The sequence below is a fragment of the Pagrus major genome, chromosome 23, assembly GCF_040436345.1.
Source record: "Pagrus major chromosome 23, Pma_NU_1.0".
NCBI classification, from domain to species: domain Eukaryota; kingdom Metazoa; phylum Chordata; class Actinopteri; order Spariformes; family Sparidae; genus Pagrus; species Pagrus major.
Genome location: NC_133237.1, coordinates 16,607,737 through 16,631,956, shown reverse-complemented (window position 1 = coordinate 16,631,956; position 24,220 = coordinate 16,607,737). Strand labels below are relative to the sequence as shown.

The window sequence follows — 24,220 nt, the reverse complement described above, 5'->3', positions numbered from 1 at the left end:
GTGCTCTGACTTCTCTATAAATCTCTAGGAATATTAAAAACAATTTATTTAATTCTCTAAAGCCAATCTTGTCAGTTATTTAATTTCAAGACGATCAATACATGCAGAGTTAGACTCGAAAAACAAGATGTTATGGCAGAATTTTATGCACTTCATCTCAAACAGATACGTCAATCAGAGCTGTCCAGGAGGTGGGTTTCTCCGGTGTGTGTGTGTGTGTGTGTGTGTGTGTGTGTGTGTGTGTGTGTGTGTGTGTGTGTGTGTGTGTGTGTGTGTGTGTGTGTGTGTGTGTGTGCGTGCGTGTGTGTGTGAATCACCCACTCCGGGGCACTTTGCGTTGACGAAACAGTGAGGATGATCACGGGGTCCCTATAAGAAGACTGGAGCAGCGCTGACAGCCAGGAGGACCAGAAACCACGCATCACTGCTCGACATGGATCTGCTCGCTAAACTCGTGTTCCCCGCCGTGATCATCTCCGTCCTGGTCGCTTGCAGTCCGACGGAGGCGTGGTACAAGCAGGTGGCCGGTCCGAGCTACTACTCTGTGGGCAGGGCGTCCGGCTTGCTGTCCGGTATCCGGAGGTCACCGTACGCCAGGAGAGCCGAGCCGGAGGCGTCAGACAGCGGAGAGGCAGCGAGCAACAGCGTGCTGTCCGAGTTTACTGCGCAGAACTCAGTCCTGAAGACGATGGTCAGTGCGCGTTGATTTCATGGGATGGATGGGGTTGCCATTACGCATTACGCATGAGCGCACGAGTGTGTTATCCACATTTAAAATCGGTTTTGTTTCACATGATTGTGAACTTATGTTCAGAACAATAGACTTTTTTAAAATTAACGCAATGTTTGCACCATTGTACTCAATAGTGAGTTAACACGGGCTCCTGATATAGACACATGCACTCTGCTACATATTTTCTTCCAGTGAAAACATTTTGTGATAGCATTTTAGATCAAAATATACATATTTTAATATAAATGTATGAATTATTTCTTCTTCTTCTCTGGGACTCATGGTCACTTCATTAGCTTTCCAATCAAGAAATAAAGAAAGTGACAATAGTAACAATAGCAATAATGGTCTTGGGATTTGTATGTGTATACCTTTTACTTAAGTAGTCAAAACAGTACAAATCCACTTAATTGTAAGTGAAAGTATGACATTCAAAATATGCAGCAAAATGTGAAAGATGTTGTCAAAAGTGTTAATTATGCAGCAAAATAGGCTCATGTCAAATTAAAGCCTGTTATCTTCATGGATTATTGTTGATACATATAAAAGAATAACCATTTTAATGTAGCTGTTGGAGGTGCAAATAATTTTTGCTACTTCGTCTTCAGTTTCATTTGCTAATCATGCATCCTTGTAAACTAATATAAATCTGCAGTTACTTGAAGGTACAACAGTCATAGAAAGTCAAGTATCATCATGCTTGTGTACAGTATTTGAAAAAATGTACTTAATTTTCATAATGCTGTTATGTCACAAATAACTATTGATTAGTTTGTGTTGGGATATTAAACCTCACACACTGTCTGCACATTTAAAGCTCTTTTTTGTACGCACGCTTAGACATTTGTCTGTTTCTCTACAGCCCGTTTGTATCAAAGACATCACACCAGACCTGCAGAGCTGTGAACTCCTCCAGGAACTCAAGGGTTCAGTGAAGTGCAAAGCGGACGTCTTCCTCTCCCTGGACTCCTCACAGTGTGCAGGAGACTGAGCAGTAAAGCCGACAGCCAGGCTGGACGATGAAGCCTACTTCTCGGAGGCGTTACACTTAAAAACTGTGCAATTTTCAAGTTTAACTTGATGGAAGATGTGCTGCTTCTCATTCATCATTTCACAAATGTATTTATAGAGTTTATCAAAAACCTGTCTTAAAACTTTAAGCTGAAAAAGGAATGTATTATTGTAAATATGCCGTCTGAGTTTTCATTAATAAATGAATCATACTGCAGCCACTTGTTGGAATTACTGAATACAAAGCATGTTAATTACAGTGTCAGGTTTTTATGCTCACCTACACTGGAGATAAACTAAGTCACTCACTGCATGTTTTGCATTATTGCGTGACTTGCACAGATATTATGTTAATTAAGTTATGGGTAATTAGGGAGAAGGAAATACTACAAATTGGTGCATTTTTCCAAGTTAGAGTAACCATGTGTGTATTAAAAACAGCTCAGTGATATGAGGATAAATGTGCATGATGAGATTTTATTCTAACAGGAGAGAAAATCCTGCATTGGTAACTCTTAAGAGATATAAGCAGCATAAAAAGGTTTATCAATAAATATTTTATTTAAAATGTTTTAAAATAGATTGGGGAACATGCAGCTAAATAACATGACTATTATTAGCTGCTTAAATAAATAAAACATTTACCCACATGAAAACAACAATAATAAAAACAATCTTCAGGTGTTCAGGAGACTTTTACAGCAGCTGGACAGCCGCCAGGTTCTCCTTGATGATCTGATCCATGACCATGTCGAAGACCACCTGTATGTTAGCGGTGTCCGTGGCCGTGGTGAAGTGGTGGTACACGGGCTTGTCAGGACAGTTGTTACATGATGAGAACATGGCGGTGATGTGGTGGGCTGCAGCATCCACGTCACCATCTGCTCCTGGACCAGGAACAGAGTGAGAAAAATGTCTCATTCATTAAATATCCATAAAGCAAGACATCGGCTTCCAGTGAGAATCCATTTTTTCTGCTCACTACACAAATAAAACATGACAGAGTTTGCTTCTCATGCTGTGAATGAGTCTGAAATATGTATGACCATGATCTGGATAGAATGAATGATGAACAGGGGACTGTATGTGAATATGGTGACAATCTCTGGGCCAGAAGGAATTCTGATTACCCAGCGGACAGTGAATCATCCAGCAAGAAGATGAAGACACACACATGTCAGAGAAAGTTGAGCAGGAACTGGAGTATGACAGTTTCTAAAGTAAACACAGGAGCAGTTTGAATGTTGAATACTATCACACACGTACCTTTATAACCAGAAAGGTAAAATCTCAAGTGTCTGCCAGAGTGTAGGATCTTCTCCTGGAAAAGGTCTGTTTTGTTCATGAGCAGAATCTGTAGGAGAGAGAGAAGGCAACAGAAGTGTGAATAAAAGAAACAGTCAAATGGTGACGATATTCAAATAACCCTCGAGTTGACCCAAGTTACTGTGGTGAGAATCGAGCAAAACGCAAGCTTGTAGCCAACGTTTGAGTCGACTCAGAGGACACACTCAGGACATTTCTTGGTGGGTTTTGTAGTGACAGATGAAGGTTTGTGATAGTTGTGTCATTACATTTTTTAACTACAGACATTACTTACCACTGTTCTCTTCTTACTACCATCGTTTACAATGTAATCCTTGAATTGAAATTTTATTATTTTTGGACTAGCCCATTTGTGCGTTGACCTCTGCAGGTCTCATAGGCTCCTAGGCTTGCGTGCACTGTTATAGAAATCAGGTTTCAAAAACAAAAAGCTACTGAATATCTGTAAAAAAAAAAAAAGAAAATATTTGATTTAAAGTCAAGTCTCAAGTCATGAATACCAAGTTAAAGTCAAGTCATGTCTATCATTATTAATCCAGTAAGTCTCCAGTCCTTCACCTCTGGCTCTAACTGAGAACCTCGTAATGGCTTCATGATACCTTTTGCTAAAGTTTTACAGAAAATGAATCACATCTTGTTGAAATATAAGTACTACAAAAATATAAGTAGAGGAAAGGCCTGTTGACGTGATTGATTATGGCTCGTATCTTGCCTTGAAGGCACCATTACAGCCATCATCTCCATTAAAAGTTCAGAACCTGGTTCATTTAGTATTTCAAGGCATCTCCAGTCAAAAAAGCACCTCTATAACTTTCTGTAGAAATTACTTTCATATACTGTTAACAAATAATGTGAAACACAATTAACCTTGTAAAAAATGATGCAAGGAAGTGACTGCAAGATAAGCCCTGAATGCACCGAGTTAATCAAGTGCAGATATGAATGCCTCCGACCGACAAGTGAGTCATTCATGCTTGCAAATGTTTCCACAAACTTACAATATGAAAGAAATCAAACAAACTAATTACAGAGTGTTTCAGTGCTCGCAGCCAACTTACTAAAACAGAAATCACCTGCCCTACATCTCAATTAGATTTTGTATGCCAATTATGTATGTCAGACGCAATCATAGCCAGTTTATGTCCCGTCTGCTCGCTATGAGTAATTGTCAAAAAAAGCCACTCAGTGCTTTAGTCACCCTCCGCACATTCAGATGAGACACAGCAGACACTCTGTGCATGACACAAAGGAAGAGGCCGTAAAACTCCAGAGTGATACCTTTGTTGTATTCTCAGCACATTCATAGTCAGGCCATCTAAATGAGGTGTCAAGAAACTCACCAGTGAGGTGCTCCTAAAGACTGCGTTGGTGCAGATGGATCTGAAAAGTTCAAGACTTTCCTTCAGACGATTCTAGAGGAAAATGGGTGAGTTTACTACACCTAAGTTTGAAATAAATGTCATTAAGTTTGATTCCATTATGGCTTTTTCCATCACAACATACCCCAGAAGGATCCTCCATCAGTGTCGTGTCATAGCTGCTGAGGGCAACGACAAACAACGCAGCTTGAATGCAGTCGAAGCAGCTGAGCCACTTCCTCCTCTCACTGCGCTGGCCCCCGACATCATACAACCTGTCAATAAGCAGAGCAAAATCCAGTCATGCTTTATTCAACCAGTGAGCTGTTTTGTGTTACCTTGTGCATGAGCTTAAATCACTATAAATCATCTACAAAGTCATGATGTTGTTCTGCTGTGTACCAAAGTGCCTCATTCATTTTCAGTATTAGGAAAAAGGAATGGATTGAAACATTGAAACAAATACTTTATTTCAAAGTGTGATCCAGCACTGAGTGAAGCCGAGGGGTCTCGGTGACACAGGTAATGAGTTTCCATTTGGGCCAGACAGTCTTCCAGGTGCATGATTGCGATACTCATGTCAGAGGCAGTGAAGCGTTTCTCCCCTGGGTCAAGAGTCAGTTTTAACAAGCTGGGGGACAATAAGCGTCAACTGTGGCGTTTGACAGTGAAAAGAAAATCACACAGGACCGCTGTTTCAGATTTAGTGGAAGGTCAGACCTGAAAACTGATGCAACTTGTAAGACCTGAAGAAGACTGGGGAGGTTTTGGCTTCAATCAATTGTTCAGGACAATATCAAAGGGAAATTCCAGTATTTTTAAACCTGGGCTCTATATATATATATATATATATATATATATATATATATATATATATATATATATATATATATATATATATCTTTTGGTGTGTCAAGAGACAAGAAATCATTTCAAAAGTCATGGCAGACCAACTGATTTTGACAATCTAGATGAGGTTACAACTCACCTCCAAAACTTCTGGTACATATTAATTTCACTACAATGAATAATATGGAGATAGAAGGCGAGGCCAGATCATCTGCACAGAAAACAATTACATGTCAACGATGAAGAAAGTTAACTAATGCAGGGAACGTCAAAACAGACTGCATAAAGACAGAGTTATACAGTTTACTTGGTGTTCAATGCCAAACAAGTTTATAGGTGGTGTATAGAAATCTAGCCTGACTACCTTGAACCACCTTCAAGCTGCATTAGAACTGAAGTTAAGTGCTTTGGGGACCTCGACAGCAACCACAATGATCTCGGTTTGTAATTATTACCCTAAATCGTGTTTTTCTTTGTGTGTGCAATCCAGAGAATATCAAATAGGCTTTGGGTCATTCATTCAAATAGTGGCTTTTATTTTGTTTTGCAGATCAACTTTATACTGTGGCACAGTATCACGCACCAAATTCTGCACAGTTTAAACGCATAATTTGATTTTTAAAAAAGTGATAAAACCGTACATTGTCGTCAGCAAAAGATAAAACTTCTTGACGAAATATCTTAAAAAGTTCAGCCAAACTGTCACTCTTTAATTTTTCATAAAGTGACGCATGTTTGTGCAACTGCAACCTTAAAGAAGCTACGGATATGCAATATTCATGAAGTCCTGGTCTGTATTTCTTATGATGATCCACACACCGAATGCGGACACAGCACAGGGACAGGAAGCATCATGAGTGGTTGCTTACTGTGAAAACAGAAGTTCAAAAGGGGGACGGGGGTGGGGGTTCAGTGTTTCATAGCTATTCCTACTCCACATTCATATTATGAGTCCTTGAATACCCAGGCAGAGTAAAGCCATCAATATTTCATGTCTGAGTCATGCCCGGGCTGCCTTCTCCCTCAGCTCACAAAAGTCCAGCTTTCGTCAGGGACCCTTCAAGAGTTGGCGGTGTGGCTCAGTCCCGAGAGGCTTAGACAGTTGTGAAATATGGGTGGTTCAGTAATGGCTGAGGAGCTTTGCTGAATGTCGTGCTCCCGCCCGTTCTCTCTCGTATGGTTTCCTTATGGTCTTTAAACTACCAACTGTCCAATAAAGGACAAAATGCAGAACATTAATTTAATCTTTTAACAACTCCAAAGCCATCTCGTGTGCATGTTGTGGCTCGTTAACGAGCAACCTAACCACCGGGCTAACACGGGGAAAATTAGGCCGCAGAATTACGACTGAATATTTATTTCATCATCCTTGAGAGGTTGTTTTAATGTATTTAATGCTTATTTTTGCTGCTATCACGCAGATTTTCATATTGGATCACCGCCGTCTGGGTCGGCTAATCACGAACGCATCCAAATGTCACCATCATGCTTGTGACACGCGTGCGTCTTTGAGCTCGCACACCAACACTGCCGATGTTGGAAACAACTGACACTGCAATTTTACAGGGTTTTTTGTCAATATATGTTGTGATATGAAATAAAATACAGTTGAATGACTTGAATGTCTCTCTTTGGAAAAAACTTTTTTTAGACAACAACCCAAAGTAGGCCCTGGTTTGTTTGATAAATTGATGGCATGTCACTCAAGCAACAAAATCCTGCGTATCCAAGAACCCTTAAATCGGAATAATCAAGCTTTCTTCAATAAAATTGGTCTTCTAAGGTTGCAAGACACGTTTCTGTTTCATAATGCATCAGTAACTTAACTGTTCATGTAAAAAGGTAGAAGATGCAAACAGCTTGAAAGTAAAGAAAGGTGAAATATTCTTTTAATATTAACTGCCTCTTCAGGAATCCAATTGTCCACTCAACAATAAAAATGTATAATGTGATTTCAGGGAGCTTTCAGGGAGACAGGTCTGAGTCATTAAAGCCGTTACACCATTATGTGTTCAATACACAGCATTATGTAGGCATATAAATCATGTATCATGTTGCAACCACAGCTGAATTTGCACTGCCAGTTTAATAAGTCTTACCGAAAGATCATTTGATTAAGTTGAAACTGCGTCTCGATGATTCCGCAGGTCCTCACTCTCACTCTCAGAACATCTGTCTCGGTGGGAACGTATTTGGGAGCAATGATTCGATTCATGTTCTCAAAGAAACTGGAGGGGGAATAAGAAGAGACAGTATTTCAGAAAGTCAGCCGGGGACAAATACACATCCAGCTCTTGCTTTTGTTAGTTTTAGTTCTCTTCTCAGGACAGTAAAACAGCATATTTCACTGGCCTTTTTCTAAAGACACACAGGTTACATCAATAACTTCCTTTTACTGTGAATTTCCAAAGTTCATGCCAAAGCTAAAATATCCAAGAAGTCATTTTACACGCTGAGGTGCCTTCAGGTCCCGGGGAAGTCAAGTGTGTCACGACTCAAGTCTAATCCAATATTTCTGGAGGGGGAAATCAATGTGGGGTCCAGCAGAGTGAGGAGATTGAAAGAGAGCGAGTTGAGTTTCAGATCATCCTACAGCTCCAACCTCATCGAGTTCCGATAATGAAGCTGTCACATCTTCGTCTGTCTCAGTCTAGCCGGCTGGAGCACGTTTGAACTTGTCTTATCTCTAAGGAGACGGAGAGGTCTGCCGTCTACTCAGTCTGTTTGATCAGTCTTTTTAGATAAGACTTGCTGGGGAAATATTTTTAAGTGGTCACAATACATTATTTCTTTGTTTTGTTCAGCAATTCAATCAGCTGAACACAAATATCGCAGGCGTCTGAATACAAGCAAACACAAGTGGATCATTAAATAAAGCCAGTTAGCAGCAGGTAGCTTTAAAGACAGTAACTGTTTAAGAGAAGGTATAGATTATCTGTTGGTGCAATGTCTTCACTGATGGATATTCAAAGATGCGTTCATGTGCCAATTTCTACCTTACAGTTTCCTACATTTCCCAGAATGCCTCTTGGAAAGGAAAAGGTGAATGGACTGAGCTCTCTTTTGAAGAAAGCTATGGAGTCAGCCTTCTTATTGCACACTTTTGTTGATTGTGCTGCATGATAACGTGACATATTTTACTCGACTACAAAATGTTTTCAAATTGTGTTAATTCAAAAGGGGGTCTGGTTTTAACTTCAACAAGAATATCACATGTGTTGCGGATGATTAAAAAAAAAAAAAGTACTCGCACTTCACTTCATAGTTGGCCTGAAACTGGGAGCGCAAACAACACCGTCATTGAGCAAAATGTATTCCACACTTCAGTTAATGATCCACACTTCAGCGATGATGCAACGCACTCAGATAAATGATCAACGCAGAGTACCGCTTGCTTCTTGATGAACAGTAGAAAAGGGCACAATTGCTGAAGGACGGCGATTGGACAAACCAGTTCCAACCACATAGATGTAAAACGTCCCCTGTAAAAGATGTGGGAAGAAAACACACTGAATGGATTCTAATACCACGTGTTTCATAATAAATGGAGATCATTTGCAGTGAGATGTTTTTGTGGTAAGAGCCTCAACTGCAGTTCCCCCTAACTTGTAGCATCACATGTACACTGCTGTTTGACTTCTTACAGATTAAACAAAAACCTGACACTAATCACGCCCGTTTTGTCTGGTCAACCCTACTTCCCCTCCTTCCTGGAGATCTGCAAACAGTGCCTTTTAATTTGGTCCCAATTAAACCTCCCATTTCCACAAATGTCACAGGAATCGTTTCCTGAAGACGAGTTATTCTCAGCACACGCTGGACTGTTGCTCTGTATTGATAAGATGTGACGACACGCTTCTCACTGGGCAATTTCACCTGACATTTCTGCCGCCAGTCATAATTGGGCGACGCTGTGCAGCGGGGATCACTTAAAGGGTAACTCCACCATTTTTACACCTTAAAGTATGTTTACAGGTCTTTGGGAATACGACTGCATTTGTGGGAAAGCAGTATGAAGCCTTTTGTGGCTCCAGAGGGACACTGCATGTAATCTGATAAACTTCTCCCACTGATGTCACTCAATGGCTCACAATGCCCACAATGCAACTTAACCACCGAGTGAGGAAATGTATCAGCTTTACATGCAGCTTCATCTGGAGCCACAAAAGGCTTTATACTACTTTTATTGTGTTTCACATATGCAGGAGTTCTCCCCAAGACCTGTAAACACACTTTAAGTTCATTTTACTTACTAGAGTGCAGAGTCGTTCAGCTCAAACTCGTAACCTCTGGCCGCAGCAGCTCGAACCCCCAGGTCGGCCCAGAGGGCGCAGAAAGCATGGGCCACGAATGGAAGCAGCTCCTGGTCGTCCCCCAAACACTGACTGCAGGACAGGATGGAGCGGGCGTGCATCTACGGTAAACGGGACAGAACATCATCAGAACGGCACATTTAGATTTCCATTTGTAGTAAATGTGAATAAATGTATGGTTTTCTCCCCAAATAGCATAATGCAGTGCAGACTGTGCTGCCTGTAACAAATACTGTTACTGTCAAGCATTGACAGTACAGGTCATAAGTAAAAGTTCTACATTAAAACTGTTCTGCTTAAGTAAAAATATGTAAGTGTCAGAAAAATGTATGTAAAGTCTAAAAAGTAGTGGAGTTGGGGGCTTTTTTTAGCTTGGCAGGTACAGTGAAGATTTGGGCTTAAAATACAAAACTTCAGGACAGTAAAGAACAACATTTCTCTGAAACGTGGTTGCATAGAAGGAGAAAGTGGCATAAAAAGAAAAGACTCAAATTTGTAGCAGCATACTTAGTTACATTCCACCACTGCATCTCCATCAGTCATATCTAGTGCAGATGAAGCCTGACATCTAGTGTGATAAAGAGGGGCTGCAATGACTAAGTTTAATATCCAAGACTCCACAGGAACCTGCACCATCTCTCGTCACCTTGTTGTTCTTGTTTGCGAGGTTGACCCTCAGCATCCCCATCCCTCGAAGAACAAACTTCATGGAGGTCAGCAGGTTGTCCAGCACTGCAGGCTGCGAATGGAGGAGACGACAGTTTGTCTTTTAACTCGTGCTGCTCCAGATGTGAAAACAACCGCTTTACTGATACCTTGAAACTGAGGAGCTCCTGTTTGGAGAAGCCGTGACTGTGGATTATCTTAATCTGTTTGATGAGGGTGCTCTTTCCACTCTCACCAGCTCCTGGCACACAAAAAACAGAGACACTCTGTTTTAAATGTCACTTCACTGACACCTGATAAAAACATTTTTAAAAAGTATTGACTTTACTGCAGTTTCACTTACCAAGCATGAGGATTTTCACCACATTCATCTCAGTCTTGGCATGATCACAAAGGTCCTGCTCTATTCTGGAGCTCTGCAGTTTGGCCTTTTTACCCTCCTCTGTGATGTCCTGGTGAAGGCACATTCCCATGCAGATCTGACAAGGAAGTCACACTTTATACTTTGCTAAAGTGAAGCACTGACTGCAAAAACTAGGGCAGACTATCCCGTATATGTCTAATAATAACATATTTCTACATGTTGCTAAATGTTTTAAATACAAAACTGACTAGAAATCCATTTAAAAAACAATATTTCTGCTAAACATGCACATTTTCCTGAGACACTGGGACATATAGCTATGTAATTTATAACTAGCTCACAAGAAATTAATGTAAAATGTAAGTTTTGTTTAACATTCTTCCAGACAAAGGATATACAATTAAAATGCACCTCTCATACTTATGTTTCAGTGCCACCAGAAGCAAAATGTGTAATTTATAAGTGAGTTTAAATTGTTAATTCAGTGGATGTAGTACCTGCAGTGGGACTGGCAGTATGTTAAGACAGCAGAACATCTCTGTGCTTTTCCTCTGACTCACAACTCAAACTGCTGACAAACTGTTAGCAACACATCCAAGAGCTCATTTGCTTGATTGGGGCCAGGTGTGCTACAGGTAGGTGGAGGGACAGAGAAGTAAAGATGGCGTCTAGAAAACATCCTCACTTCCATGTGCTGTTAGATAATGATGATTGAAGAAAACAAAAATGTAGCTTTCCTCATCATGTAAATGTTTAATGGTTGTATCTCTCATATTTAGCTGGGTTAGCTGGTGATATTTCTACTTTTAACACCACTGGGTTTTTTTTCTCATTGTAAAATACTTTATACTTATACTGGAATGTAACTAAATACATTCGCTTAAAGTGCTGCACTTGTGTACAATTTTGCGGTCCTTGTTCCTTATTTCTGCTACTTTACACTTCCACTCTAACACACTAATGACTAAATTACTTTTCCAAATGTCCTTTAAAGGACAGCATGTGACCTCAAATCAGTGAATTTGTCAGTTAATTACTAATAATTTCCTTCATCGACTGTGAGGTGCTGGGCCACTTACCGCAAGAGTCATGTAACTTGCTTCAACTTTAGGGCGGGTACCAATCTGCTGCTAAAATAATCTACTCTTAATTGCCTGACATTTAACGAACTCTCTGTGTGACTAATTCATAATTATACACAGGTCGTTTTATCTGATCAAAGGTCATTTCTGTGTCCAAAACATGACCTTAACCTTTCATAATGCGACCCATGTGCTGCCTTAATTACTAAAAGAAATCGATTAAGTTAAATAAAAGATGACAAATAGCCTTTCAGATTAAAATGTTATTATTATCAGCAGTAGTATACTGTAGTCCAATCAGTTTCTACAGTATCTGTCAATAACATATAGATTATAGCCTACACTGAATACATTCCAACTTGACATACAGACATATTATTATGCTTTTTAAACAATAAGAAAACCATCTATACAGTAGTTAATGGAGAGGAGGTGAGTAAAATATACATCTACAAAAAATATATTATTTAATCCCATTTGATATAGAGACAGAGGTTAAATAGTACAGGGCTCAATGACAGTACGAGGTCTATTTCATGAGTAAGAGGTCTATTTCATGATCAAGTCAACAACACTGAGCTTCTGTCTTAGTTTCCTCGAGACACGCTAAGAAAACTAAAGGTTAAAAGCTGTCTGATAAAACTCTGTCGTGTTCTCTATGTTAGGATAAATCTCAGGAGTGTTGGTTTTTAAAAAAAAGAAATTGCACTCAGAAGGCCGGGCGTGCAGGTCTCAACAGTGTGCGTTTTTGAGTTAAAAACCTGCTCTACCGAAGAAACAGAGTGATGATTTCTGAGCAGTCAGTGCAGTCTGATAGGAGCAAGGTCTGATATGTACATGAGGTCCCGAAAAGAGTCCGTCAACACCTTCAACACAGCCCAAGGCAGATGCAGAGACGCGGGGGTGTTTTTCCTCCCCTGATCCTCTGGTGGTTTTAGCATCCTCCAGGGAAACTGTAATCACTTTATAATACATACATACAGTACATACAGTATATACAAAGACCCACACCTGCCCTTCATGTGCCCAAATCCCATGATATAATACTTAAAAATACATTTCTTTTTTGTTTTGAAGGCAAAAAATAAAAGTACTTGAGGAATTCAAAATATCCGAAGACATAAAATAGACATTTGAGGATGTAGTGATGTCGTCCTTGCTCCGACTTTTCCTATTTTTCAGTCCAGACTTCTGTATGTATGGGTGATTGTTGACTGACATGGACATGTAGTTGCATATGCAGAATATATTAACACACAGAAGACACACAGTCACACGCATACTCGCACACACCCACACTGTATACCTGATGATCTCTCAGCAGGCTCAACAGCCCTGGCTATAAATGGGCTGCTGTAAGGCCTGCTGTAATTAGCCAGGATCGTGTGTGGAGGGTGTCATAACACTTATAAAAGGGTCGATTTTTTACTGTACATGAGTTTAGATTCATTGAGCTCGTCAGTGTTGTGTTGACACTTGGCTGATGGTGCTTGTTTGGGGCCTTTCTAAAGCACAGCCTGGGCTCTTTCTTTAGTCTTTTCCTCCTCTTTCCGCTTCATTGCCTGGATCACAGCGATCTCTTTGGCCTCTTTCTTCTGGTTTCTCGCTTCAAATAGCAACCTGGATCAAAGAAAGGAAAGTGTGAAGTAAAGGAAATCAATACAGGCCTTTTTACAGCAGAAGCACACTATGTCCCCTTTATTTTACCTTAGAAGAATACTGTTTTGTACGGAAGCCCATTTCTGCCACTTAGAAAAAATAACTGATGAAAATTTACCTTGATAAAAAAAAAACCCATGTGAAGTTATAATAATGAGATAAAAGGTTGAAATTATGAGATAAAAAAATTGTTCCCAGGGGATATAAATATATAGATATAAAAAATATATACATTTGGCTATCTCTGCCCCTAAGTCATTGTGGATTTTTCTTGGAGTTGACAGGAGCCTTGCCCCCTGCTTTTTATTTTTTACCTGTTCTTGATTATTCTCTGCACAATGGCATCCGTAGTGAGGCTGTTCCCACTGTCAACGGTGCGCAGGATTCCTTTCCTCCTCGGCTCCTGCGTATGAATAAAACATGACCAAATGAATGTGATTTATCATCCCTGAGGATTACAGTATTTCACGGAGGTGGAGTGTTCGGAGTCTTACAGCATAAGGGTCGGATCCATCCTTGTCAGGATATATTTCTGTCTTTCCGTGGCATACGAGATCCACCTGGGGATTAAAAGATGTGCTATTTTATTCATTTATAATTGCAGGGAATATATAGAGTCACAGAAGTGCCTTAAAATAATCATAATAATAATTTGTTTCTGTATAGTATTGTAGTATTATATGTTTATTCATATGTTTATAAATATGTATTTATTGCATACTACATTTTTTTGTGTTTTTTTTCTGTATTCAATAAAGGTACTACTTAAGGAAAATAAATAGATACAAATAAATAAATGACATAAATAATAAGATAAGATGTATTAAATAAAGAAAAATACAAAAAAATGAAACATACATAAATTGTTGAGTGATATATATGCCATGATGCCAATTTTTTTTAAATACATAAATAAATATATAATAATACTATTATATACAGAAATAAATGAACAAAAAAATAAATTATATTATGACATTTATTTATTGTTATTACTCCCATGACTCCACATAAACTATTAAAACAATTTATTATATTATTACATTTATATCTTGGTGGCTTCCTGTACTTACCTTGAAATGGTCCAGCAAGTCTTTCGTGACTGCAAAGGGTGCACCAATCACCACTTCTGACACATACTGAGAAAAACAAAACCACAAATCAGTCACTCAAAATGAGCTGTACATATACACTACAGGATAAACTACATGAAAGAGGAAGAAGAAGAACCTACTCGACAAGCCAGGACGCTGAGCGTTCTCTCGTGGACATTCATGATGGGGTAGTTTTTCCCTTTGTAGCGATTCACCTCCTGAAAAATATACACAAAGAATTAATGTCTCGTAATACGGGAGTCAGTGAACGTCTCACGAAGATGCTGATGAAGGGAGACTCACCTGATCAAAGTGCAACCCCACTATAATGTATGGCTTTTCTGCGAGCTTATGCACTGCTTCCAAGAAGTCCACATGGCCAATGTCTAAACAGGAGAACAGTCAAGGAAAGCTGATGTGGCAGTTACAGAATCGTCTCTGTTTATTTAGCTGATAAAAAAGGAAAACATTTTTAGTGAGGTTATAAAAGGATACGGAAGAGGTCGAAGGCTCCAGCCACGTAGATGATGGTGTCTCCGGGTTGAGGCTCCTGGCCTGAAGCGAACTGGATGATCTTCTGTGAAGTCTGCAGGAACTGAGACACCCCCGTCCAGGGACTGTGGCCCTTCTGACCATGTGACCCCCGTAATCCACAAAGAGGCACAATGAGTACAAAGTGATGCAACAAGACAGATGCACTTCAGTATCATCACTCAGCGTATGAGACCAGAGCGCTGCGTCGGTGCCACCTTGTGGTGTGAGCGAGTAGTGAAGCCACATTTTGGTGATGGCTAACTCAAAGCTGTCCCACAAAGCCCCAGCACGTGTATTCAACCCTCGCCAAATCCACAGCATTTCTCTTCTCAGTCTTAAATGAAGCCCTCCGCTGCTTTCACGCTGTTTAAATACCCCAGCGTGTTAACTCTGAGTTACTTTCTCCGCTCAGGAACACAAGTGCCATTCACTGTGTACCGGCAAGGCCTGCATCTTGTTTATCAAGTGGCTCCACAGTAAAGGCTTTTATTTAATAGCAGTTGACATCCGGGCCACATTTTATCTTCGACTACTTGAATGAGAAAACATTCAAGGAAGAGGAAGCTTAATTTGGTTTTATAGATACTTTACTTAAGAGTTTGTCAGGAAGCTGAAACACAGTGACGACCAACATTTGGATAGGCAAATCGTAAGGGTTAAAAATACTCTGAAATATGTTTGGTACCTACCTTTCCAAAGTTGTCTGTGTGCTGCTGATAGTCTGAACTATCCTAAGAGAGAAGAAAAGGATTGAATTAGGGCGTGTGCTGTGTGCTGGAGGCACATAAGAGTGATTACAGCTGTACTCACAATGTTGCTGTGGTGTGCTTTGGTCATCAGCAGCATCCTGCCGACCAGATCTGTGGTGGAAACTCCCTGGGTTCTCTTACACTCCCTGTAACCACACAATACACGGTGTGAGCGCCTGAGAAACAAACACAACATCCACAATGCTTTTATTTTCATTGTGTGCATATTTCAAAGGAAACTCACCTGTACCGCCCTGACTTCTTCACCTCTTCATACGTGTCTTTGCCATCCACTGTGAGTGTTATATCATCTGGAACAACAGGACATACTGTTTATATCAGCTACTAACAGATCCAGAATCAGTGATCTGATCAGCCTCGTCTATGACTGTTATAGTGAGACTGTTAGACTGTTAGTGATATACCTCCGTGCACGCAGAAGTCACAGTTGTACTTGTCGAGGGTCCCGAGGGTGGTGACGTAAGGCGCTCCTTCCACGACCTCATCCACCCATTTAATGGCCCGGACCATCTTGTATCTCTCTGCCTGAGTGAAGACCGGCGGGCCCTTGTGCTTCGCAATCTCACCTTGAAAACGGAACAGATACGGCTTGTACACACTTTAAACTGAGTTTAAAAGAACAGAGAGACAGAAATCTCCATTTGCACTGACACTGCGATAAGCAGCTTTAAATATTTTACGATCACAGCGGAGGGAGAGGTTGCTGTTATCTGTGCTGGCCCTGACTATGAAGTCATCATAATATCAGGATGCCCCAGTGTGCCACAGGAGGGTGAGCTGCTGCGCTGCTGTCAAAAAGGAACAGCTGGTAGTGAAGAGAAAATAAACAGAAGCTATGGGTGACACGGCTCCCGAGGGGCAGCAGGTCCGGGCTGAATTGATGTCACAACTGTACAGCCACTGCCCTCAGCATTACAAAAAAAACACAGCAGAGCTAATGTGTTATCACAGTGGGTGGTGCCTGCTCAGGCCTGTGAGAGCTGACCAATCAGGGTAGACTGGGCTTTTTGGGAGGGGGGCCTTAAAGAGACAGGAGATAAAAAAGAGCGTTTAAGACTTCCAGCACAAGACAGAAGTTCCCTTTAACATTAACCTTAAAATACGCATAATATGGGACCTTTAAACACTCCTGGTTTCCACTGATGATGCACTGCTGGTGTGGTAGCGACTATGTTTGTGACATGACAGTCAAAGGTTCTCTTACTGTCTGTGTGTACTCCAACGATGAGGTAATCTCCCATGGCCTTGGCCTGTCGCAGCTGGTTGGAGTGGCCATAATGGACCATGTCATAGCTGGGAGGAAAAAAGATAAGAAATATCAAAGTTTCATTATCACAAGGAGGTACAGTGGCCGTAGGAAATGATTATCTGTTTGTTTTTTAATGTCTTGGGAATCAAACAAAGATAGAGAAGAAGAAGCGCAGCACGCTGTTGTTGCGCTCATGACGTCAAACTGCTGGATCTGGGTAGAGAAGTGAAGTGTAGACTAGATAGCCAAGCATATCAGTGCGTTTATGGTCTTAAACGCACCATAAAGGCGGTTTCGCTACTTGCAGAAAGTTGATCGAAACCGTTGTGAAATAAATGAAATGACCTTTTTAAGTTCATTATTTCAAACATGCAAAACTACCAGTGCGATCCTTTAATATCTTTGGTGTTTTTGATGTTATCTGCCCCACAGATGTCATCCTCACGCTTCATGTGATCTTTTGGATACTTAATCAAAGTCTCAACATTTAAAAAAAGTCAACGCCGCAGTGTGTTCTTCCCACCCTCTTCACTCCACCCCGACTATGATACCATCTGTAAATAATTAGATTAGCACAGATTGTAGAGTGAGATTGTAACAGGCTAATCTCGCATAGTAATAGAGAACAGATGGGCATTAGCCTCCCATCACTGTTACTGTTGCCAACAGCTGACATCAGTCTGATGGTTTGTCTCTCTGCTCTACTTTGAACGTGATATTGACATCAACTGTGCACAGAAAAAGAAGAACGTGATAATGAGTTTGAGTTTAAAATAACCATCAGCAGTTTTGTGTTGGCAGTTAACTTGGAGAATAACAATAATAGCAATATAATACATTCAAATCATCCAAACTGTGCCCTTTTTAGTGCATCATATTACTCGTCAGCACTCTCAGGAGTCAGGAGTAAAACAGTGCTATGAATAGCATCCTCAAAAATCAATAAGAAAAACAGATGAGCTCTGCCAGCGCTACAGTATGCACACAGCCACAACAGTAACAGAATCCCATGTTGTTCTCTGCCCCGGGCTACGCTAATGAACGACAGCATCTGTGTCACCAAAACACAGCTATTACAGGGCTGTAGGTGAAGGAAGCTCATCAGAAACCAAGAGATTTCCTGCGTGTGCTGTCAATCTGTTGAAATGGGATCCACGTGTGCAGACTCTAAGGCGATAGTGCAGGGCCGGAAGAATGCAGTAAAGGGAGGGGGAAGGGGGGCATTTGGAGGTGAATGAATGGGGAAGAAAACCCTGAGACCTAGACGGAGTTGCATAAGACCAAGAGGCTGCTTTCAGGGGTTTTATACTCGCTCGATGCCTGTAGATATGTTACCGTATTCCTGTTGTATTTTTTAGCAGGGACGGATCACGCCGGTATCACCGTGGGGGCGATGAATTATGAATTAGCGTAGCCTGTTAGCGGACACCCGGACAGAACACCTAAGCTCCTCGAGAGCAGAAGCAGACAGACAGGGAAAGAATAGGATGGGACACGTGCAGGAAATAGCAAAAGAAAGGTTATAACCTTGGCATTTTGGTGAGATCTCAATTGTCCAAATGTGGACTGATGTTTAATTGTCAGATTACCAAGTCTCAGATAATCAATGGGAACACCCTTCACTGAGGCTTTTAATGGCCTGTTTACAGTCTTGCATGGACACACAACCTCAGCAGATACACACTGTAGGTGGACTTTACACTCCTGCTTGATGATGCTTCCCTGGCGACTGATCTTCGACCCCGGTCGCCTCTTTTCAGGGTGACCAATAAGAGAGTAGCCTTTGTCAGAGACGTCTCAACACATGAAGCGACTGTTCTCTTTCCTTGGAATTTTCCTCTCACGCTGCTGACACCGCTGGATGTCCAGCAGGGACACAATGTGCTCAGTTATGACGAGACGCCGCTGCTGGAGCGACAGCGGCCGGAGCAGGTGTGGGACGGAGGGGTTAGAGGGGTTAATGACATGAGCTCTGTTGACATTGGCTCTCTTTGCGTGCTCACCCCACCGGTTAATATTCTGGCATCCCAAATATTCTGCAAACATTCCATCAAACCACGGATAGACAGCCACACCTAAATGACAGGAATTCTTATAGAGAAAGCCGACATAATCCTGGCCTTCAAATGCAGAAATTCAAAACATTTATGTCGCCGCCGCCGCTGCTGCTGCTGCTGCTGCACCACAGAGCCAGAATGCAGTCCTCCCAGAGGAAGCATCTGAAAGTGCAACTAATGACTATTGTCGTGACTAATAGTTTTGTCTATAAAAGGCCAGAAAACACTGGGAAAATGCCTGTCACTGTGACACATTCAAACTGTTTGTTTTATTCAACCGACAGTGCCACAAAAAGCCTCCAATCATCACATTTGAGGAGCTGGAACCAGCGAATATTTGGCATTTCTGCTCGAAAAATGTCTCTAACGATTAGTTGATTATTAAAATAGTTGCCGATTAATTTTCTGACCTGAATTTAGCGATTCATCTTTGTTTGTGCCGGTCATTTCGCCCCCAATTTTTTTAGATATCTACAGCAAATACTTGAGAGTGACAATAATGTGCTCAAGACCTCATTGAGACTCACTGGGGCTCTTCTCAAAGTGTCAAGGCGAGGCAACTGAAATATTTGCGAAAGGTGTACCTTAGACGACACCGTGGAACATTTCCACCTTTAGGCCAGTCAATGAAACCTGCTCAGAGTGTTCAGGGTAATTAGGCTCGCCTGTCACCTGAACAGCGGCCGACAATCAAGTCAAGCCTGGCTGTCAAACAAGGAGACATGTTTGCCAATTGATGTGAACACGAGTGCTGATTTTCCATGGTTTGCCCTGTCTTCTCCACAGCTGTGCGTTCATATTAATCCGTCGCCTGTCCGGCAGTAAAGACAGCACCTGGCACTATGTGAGCACCTTGCCCGACTCTAATATAATTGTTCTGTATTCCATTACATCGAGCTGAAAGAAGACACCTTGTGTGTACAGGTGTCATCATGGAAGCAATCCCAAGATAAGTCAGACGAGGCACGTTCAAAGTGATCTGAGGTGCATTATGAATGCGATGCTCTGGGTTTGCATGTGAACAAGGATCTTTGTCCTTCCTCTCCTTCAAGAATCACTTAATTTCCTGTTGTCATATTGTAAGAAAAGACATATTAGAGAGCGCGTCAGACGGTTGTGTTCTGCTTTTCTTTTTTTTTCACATTTTTCTATAATTTAGGAGATTATTGTTTTAAAGAACGCTCATGTGTTTTCTGTAAAACTGTAATTAAAGGAACAGTTCACCCAAAAAGGAAAATTCAGTCATTATCTATTCACCCACATGCCGAAAAAAAGTTGGGTGAACTTTTGTAGTTCTTGAAATATTTCTGGAGCATCACAGCAAAACAGCGTTGAAGCATTCTCCTTAACAACTGAAGTGGATGGGGATGTAAAAAAAAAAAGCAGCAGTAAAACAACAACAAAAAAATGGCTCCATACAGCTCTACCGGTGTAATCCAAGTCTCGTGCACCCACTTCAGATGAGGTGACGCTTATAGCTTAGCAGCTAAAGTGAAGCTTCCAGAGACTTGGATTACACCAGTAGAGCTGTATGGAGCCATTTTATGGGTTTTTTCAGGTTTAGGTTTGCCGTCTTTTAAAACAAACCCCCATCCACTTCAGTTGTTGAGGAGAATGCTGCAAGTCTTGTTTTGCTGTGAAGCTCCAGAAAACATTTTGTGGATGACGAAACTTCATTTGACTTTCCATCAGCATGAGGGTGAGCAGATAATGACTGAATTTTCATTTCTGGGTGAACATATGCTGTAAAATACATATTTTATTTGTGTTTTTTTTTTGTATATAAATGACTATAGTCAGAATTACTTTGTACAACTCATTTTCCTGAAGGTCGGTACGCATTTAAACATCACTGTTGACATCTTCGTGGCAGCAATACCTTCTTGGTTGTGTCTCAAGGTGTAGTTTCATGGATCATAAACCTGTTTTACGTGTTTTGGTGTAATAAGTGTCACATGAGTACATTTTTTAACTCTAAACAAGACACTAACGACAAAGTTTGGAGGATGACATGCTGCATTATGTAGCGGCCACATCAAATTACTTGTGGAAGAAACATTACACATGAATTCAACATGTATCCTGTGCCCTGCTTGTTAATGATATCTTAAATTTAACAAGCTTGTTGACTGTTTTTAACTAAACACACATACAAGGGCTGACTACACAAAAGCATCACTGTCAGTTTAGTTGCCTTTAACATTTGTTATGCACTTACAACACAATCATTTGGCACAGACAGTCTTAGTCCTAAGCACTCACAATAATGTGTCATTGTCTGTATAAGCATGACTTCTTAGGGCTGGTCAAAGTTAGGAGGCTTCCTCCACATCATGACAGTGAGTCATGATGAACTGCAGCACCAGAGATCAATGTGGATCTGTCCTGATGTTATTATGTAACAGTGTGTCCACTGAGATGGAAAACTGAGAGAGTGGGATGCCTCAGTAGTGTTGCCCAGTACAAGTAATGCAATATAATGAGTCCTGTGTCCTGTCATTAAAACTGTCAGAGTAGAATTTGTGTTCAATTAAAAGTTTTCTGTGCATCTCTGGAGAATTGACGGTCCAGTGAGAGCTCTGCAACCTGCAGCAGGCCCGTCCCGCTGCTACAGGAGGTCACTCTCATTCAAAACGTGCTCGATGTAAACGATTATTAATTGTCTTGTGGCATCTTCCTGTCACGATCGATCATCCCGTACTCACCATCCATCGCACCACACCCGGATCCTTCGCCTCCTCTTCTCGGGACTGCACGCTGCAGCGCCGGGGGTCGTCCCTGCGTCTTTCCCGGCTGCCGTGCTGTTGCCCTGGTGGTGGTGATGTCCGTTCTTGATCATTTCTCAAAAAGCTGGTGACTTGATCTCTATAGAAAAGCAAGAAGTGCAGCGGAGGGGACTGCCTCCACGATGGAGATGGTGACCGGACCGTGTCGGTTAATTGTGTGGCCCGTGTCAGCGCAGGACAGCCGGTTTGTGTGTCAGCGGCAGCAGCACCAGTGCGATGCGCCAACGCCTCCTCTGCCGGCGACGCAGCGACGCACGACGCGCGCTACGTCAAGCCCACCACATCAGACAGACGCACCAGGAAGGAACGGAGAGCTGTAAGTAAAACCCCGCTCACCACATCTTCGTAGGCTTTAGTTTTGTTTTGAAAAGCCCCGACCGGAAGATGCGCGCTTCCGGTGGCGGACTCGACACGGGTCGGATCGTACGATGAAGTGCCGGTGCACGCAGCCGACATGTTGTTACATAATAGCGGCGTTCTCCACCGTCATGTGACAGAATCTGGATTCCCACAGAAACAGCAGGCTGTCTGCCAAAGCTGTCTCTGATGACCTGCCAGGTTCTGTACATTGTGTCCACTTTAATCAAGTTTTCACACACCAGCCATTATAGAAATTAAATAAAGTCATGTGCACCCTGTTCTGGTAAGCATCATTAAGAAATGGGTCAATTTATAGTTGATTAGAGTTTGGTCAATAGTTATATACGGTTAAAGGGGCGCTATGTAGTTTTGGAGAAGAAGTTCAAACTCAGACTTTTAATATTTGCGATATTAATGAGGTTATTATACAAACTCAGAAGTATTTATTTTCTCCATGACTGGATAAACAATCTGTCAGAGGAAAATAAGGTCCCAAGAACACTTTATGAAGCTAGAAAGGTGACAGGGTCCGCCACATGTAAACAAAGTACGGAATTGTGTTGTCCTTTAAGGTCAGTTTGTTTATTCAGTTTATTCAAGAAAACTTTTCATTTCATTTCATTAAAATGTCTTCCCATAAACTACATACTGCACCTTTAAAAAACAATTAAATGCAATTAAATAAAAAATTATAAAACATTAATTAAGCTTTCAATAAATGTTTTTTAGAGCATTTCATTGTTTACAGTGAAATAACCATTGATCAGTGATGAGATGTACATTTACGTAAGTACAATTTGAAGTACTTGTACTTTACTTGAGTATTTTCATTTTTTGCTACTTTACACTTCTACTCCATTTCAGAGGCAAATATTGTGATTTTACTCCACGTTGCAGATTGCATGCTGCATCGGAGCCAAGGTAGTGCATTTTTAAATCAGTTCACTTTATTGCTGATTCTGACAGAAAAATGCTGAACATCGAATATGATAATTGGCCCTAACATACAACATATACATACATGTTTATGTATAATTTACTTTCACTTGTACTTTTGAAACTGCTATTAAATGAGGTTAAATTAACTATAAATTTGCCAGTCATTAAAGATGCTTATTATAAAGTGTTGCCCCTACTTCATTCATCTTTATCAGTAATATTAATATCTTATCAATAGTGATGTTGATGATATATAAAATGTTGATAAAATGGAATAAAACAAAAAATATGTTCTTGGTTAAATAAATACAGGCTGTAACACATACAGAAGCACTGGCCAAAGTCACATTATACCATCTGAATTTTATTCATGCATCATATAGACAAAATATATCAAACAGCTTTTAAAATATGATTGCAAATTTGTTGCGACTGTCGAGATCACAACCCAGAAGAACATCTCTTTGTTTGTTTTTAGGTACATCTACATTCAGTGCTCATTATGTAATCCAACAATGCAATTCAGCGAGACTTTATCAGCTGGCGTAAAGATAAAGATCTTTATTGGACGGTTCAGTTGTCGTGGACGCTCATGTTTACTGTGCTCAGTTGAGACAAAGATCATTTTGTGCTGAGTTGTACTGACTCTATTATAACTGAAATGCCTGTCGAATTGTCCGATACATCACTGTGATTCACCGCATCAGTGTTATTAGGCTAGTTTGCATTAAGACTGTATGAATGCCAATATCGTTATTATCGAATAAACAATACCGATTTTGATATATTAGCCGATATACGCACTTTTTTTTTTTGCAATGAATTTGTGACAACGATATATAATGGAGGTACGGTATTTTACAGTTTAACAATAAACTCTGTTGTCTAAAAATTACATTATTGCACAGAAACAACTTTACTACACTTCACTGTGAATTTAACAGGCCTTATCATACCGCACACATATTTTTCTGCATTATAATACACTAACATTATAACACTTTTCATATGCTGTAGGTGCATCTCGGGCAACGATACCAATATCTATGATAAGCCAATATTGGCCAGTA

The 24,220-nt window shown here is 40.8% G+C and overlaps 3 protein-coding genes across 3 annotated transcripts; 1 reads left to right on the top strand and 2 right to left on the bottom strand.

Annotated features, from left to right (window-relative positions):
- The first annotated feature begins 433 nt into the window (after nucleotides 1-433).
- Nucleotides 434-1,724, top strand: LOC141020196 (neuropeptide B-like). The gene is made up of 2 exons (XM_073495265.1): nucleotides 434-691; nucleotides 1,596-1,724. Exons 1-2 carry the CDS (start codon nucleotides 434-436, stop codon nucleotides 1,722-1,724), a joined length of 387 nt encoding a protein of 128 aa, XP_073351366.1.
- A 558-nt stretch (nucleotides 1,725-2,282) lies between these two features.
- Nucleotides 2,283-11,213, bottom strand: LOC141019786 (guanine nucleotide-binding protein G(o) subunit alpha-like). The gene is made up of 10 exons (XM_073494793.1): nucleotides 11,118-11,213; nucleotides 10,600-10,735; nucleotides 10,406-10,497; nucleotides 10,237-10,329; nucleotides 9,531-9,691; nucleotides 7,377-7,505; nucleotides 4,574-4,703; nucleotides 4,411-4,482; nucleotides 3,011-3,098; nucleotides 2,283-2,631 (listed from the first exon to the last, which is right to left on the bottom strand). The coding sequence occupies exons 1-10, from the start codon at nucleotides 11,154-11,156 to the stop codon at nucleotides 2,441-2,443; spliced, it is 1,131 nt and encodes a 376-aa protein (XP_073350894.1). The 5' UTR covers nucleotides 11,157-11,213; the 3' UTR covers nucleotides 2,283-2,440.
- Nucleotides 11,214-11,950: 737 nt separating this feature from the next.
- On the bottom strand, nucleotides 11,951-17,045 carry LOC141019729 (ethanolamine-phosphate cytidylyltransferase-like). Its single transcript, XM_073494726.1, has 12 exons — nucleotides 16,964-17,045; nucleotides 16,164-16,325; nucleotides 15,983-16,049; nucleotides 15,800-15,884; nucleotides 15,679-15,720; nucleotides 14,951-15,083; nucleotides 14,759-14,841; nucleotides 14,596-14,673; nucleotides 14,435-14,500; nucleotides 13,856-13,921; nucleotides 13,676-13,764; nucleotides 11,951-13,322 (listed from the first exon to the last, which is right to left on the bottom strand). Exons 1-12 carry the CDS (start codon nucleotides 17,043-17,045, stop codon nucleotides 13,208-13,210), a joined length of 1,068 nt encoding a protein of 355 aa, XP_073350827.1. The 3' UTR covers nucleotides 11,951-13,207.
- Nucleotides 17,046-24,220: the final 7,175 nt, after the last annotated feature.

Coding starts and splice junctions, on each gene's coding strand:
- LOC141020196 (XM_073495265.1), top strand. CDS start 434: ATGGATCTGCTCGCTAAACTCGTGTTCCCCGCCGTGATCATCTCCGTC. Junction 692..1,595: donor ACTCAGTCCTGAAGACGATG/GTCAGTGCGCGT, acceptor GTTTCTCTACAG/CCCGTTTGTATCAAAGACAT.
- LOC141019786 (XM_073494793.1), bottom strand. CDS start 11,156: ATGTTCTGCTGTCTTAACATACTGCCAGTCCCACTGCAG. Junction 7,506..9,530: donor CTGAACGACTCTGCACTCTA/GTAAGTAAAATG, acceptor TTCCCCCTCCAG/TTTCTTTGAGAACATGAATC. Junction 4,704..7,376: donor CTTAATCAAATGATCTTTCG/GTAAGACTTATT, acceptor GCTTATTGACAG/GTTGTATGATGTCGGGGGCC.
- LOC141019729 (XM_073494726.1), bottom strand. CDS start 17,045: ATGGTCCATTATGGCCACTCCAACCAGCTGCGACAGGCCAAGGCCATG. Junction 16,050..16,163: donor TGACTTCTGCGTGCACGGAG/GTATATCACTAA, acceptor CTGTTGTTCCAG/ATGATATAACACTCACAGTG. Junction 15,721..15,799: donor AAGCACACCACAGCAACATT/GTGAGTACAGCT, acceptor CTTCTCTCTTAG/GATAGTTCAGACTATCAGCA.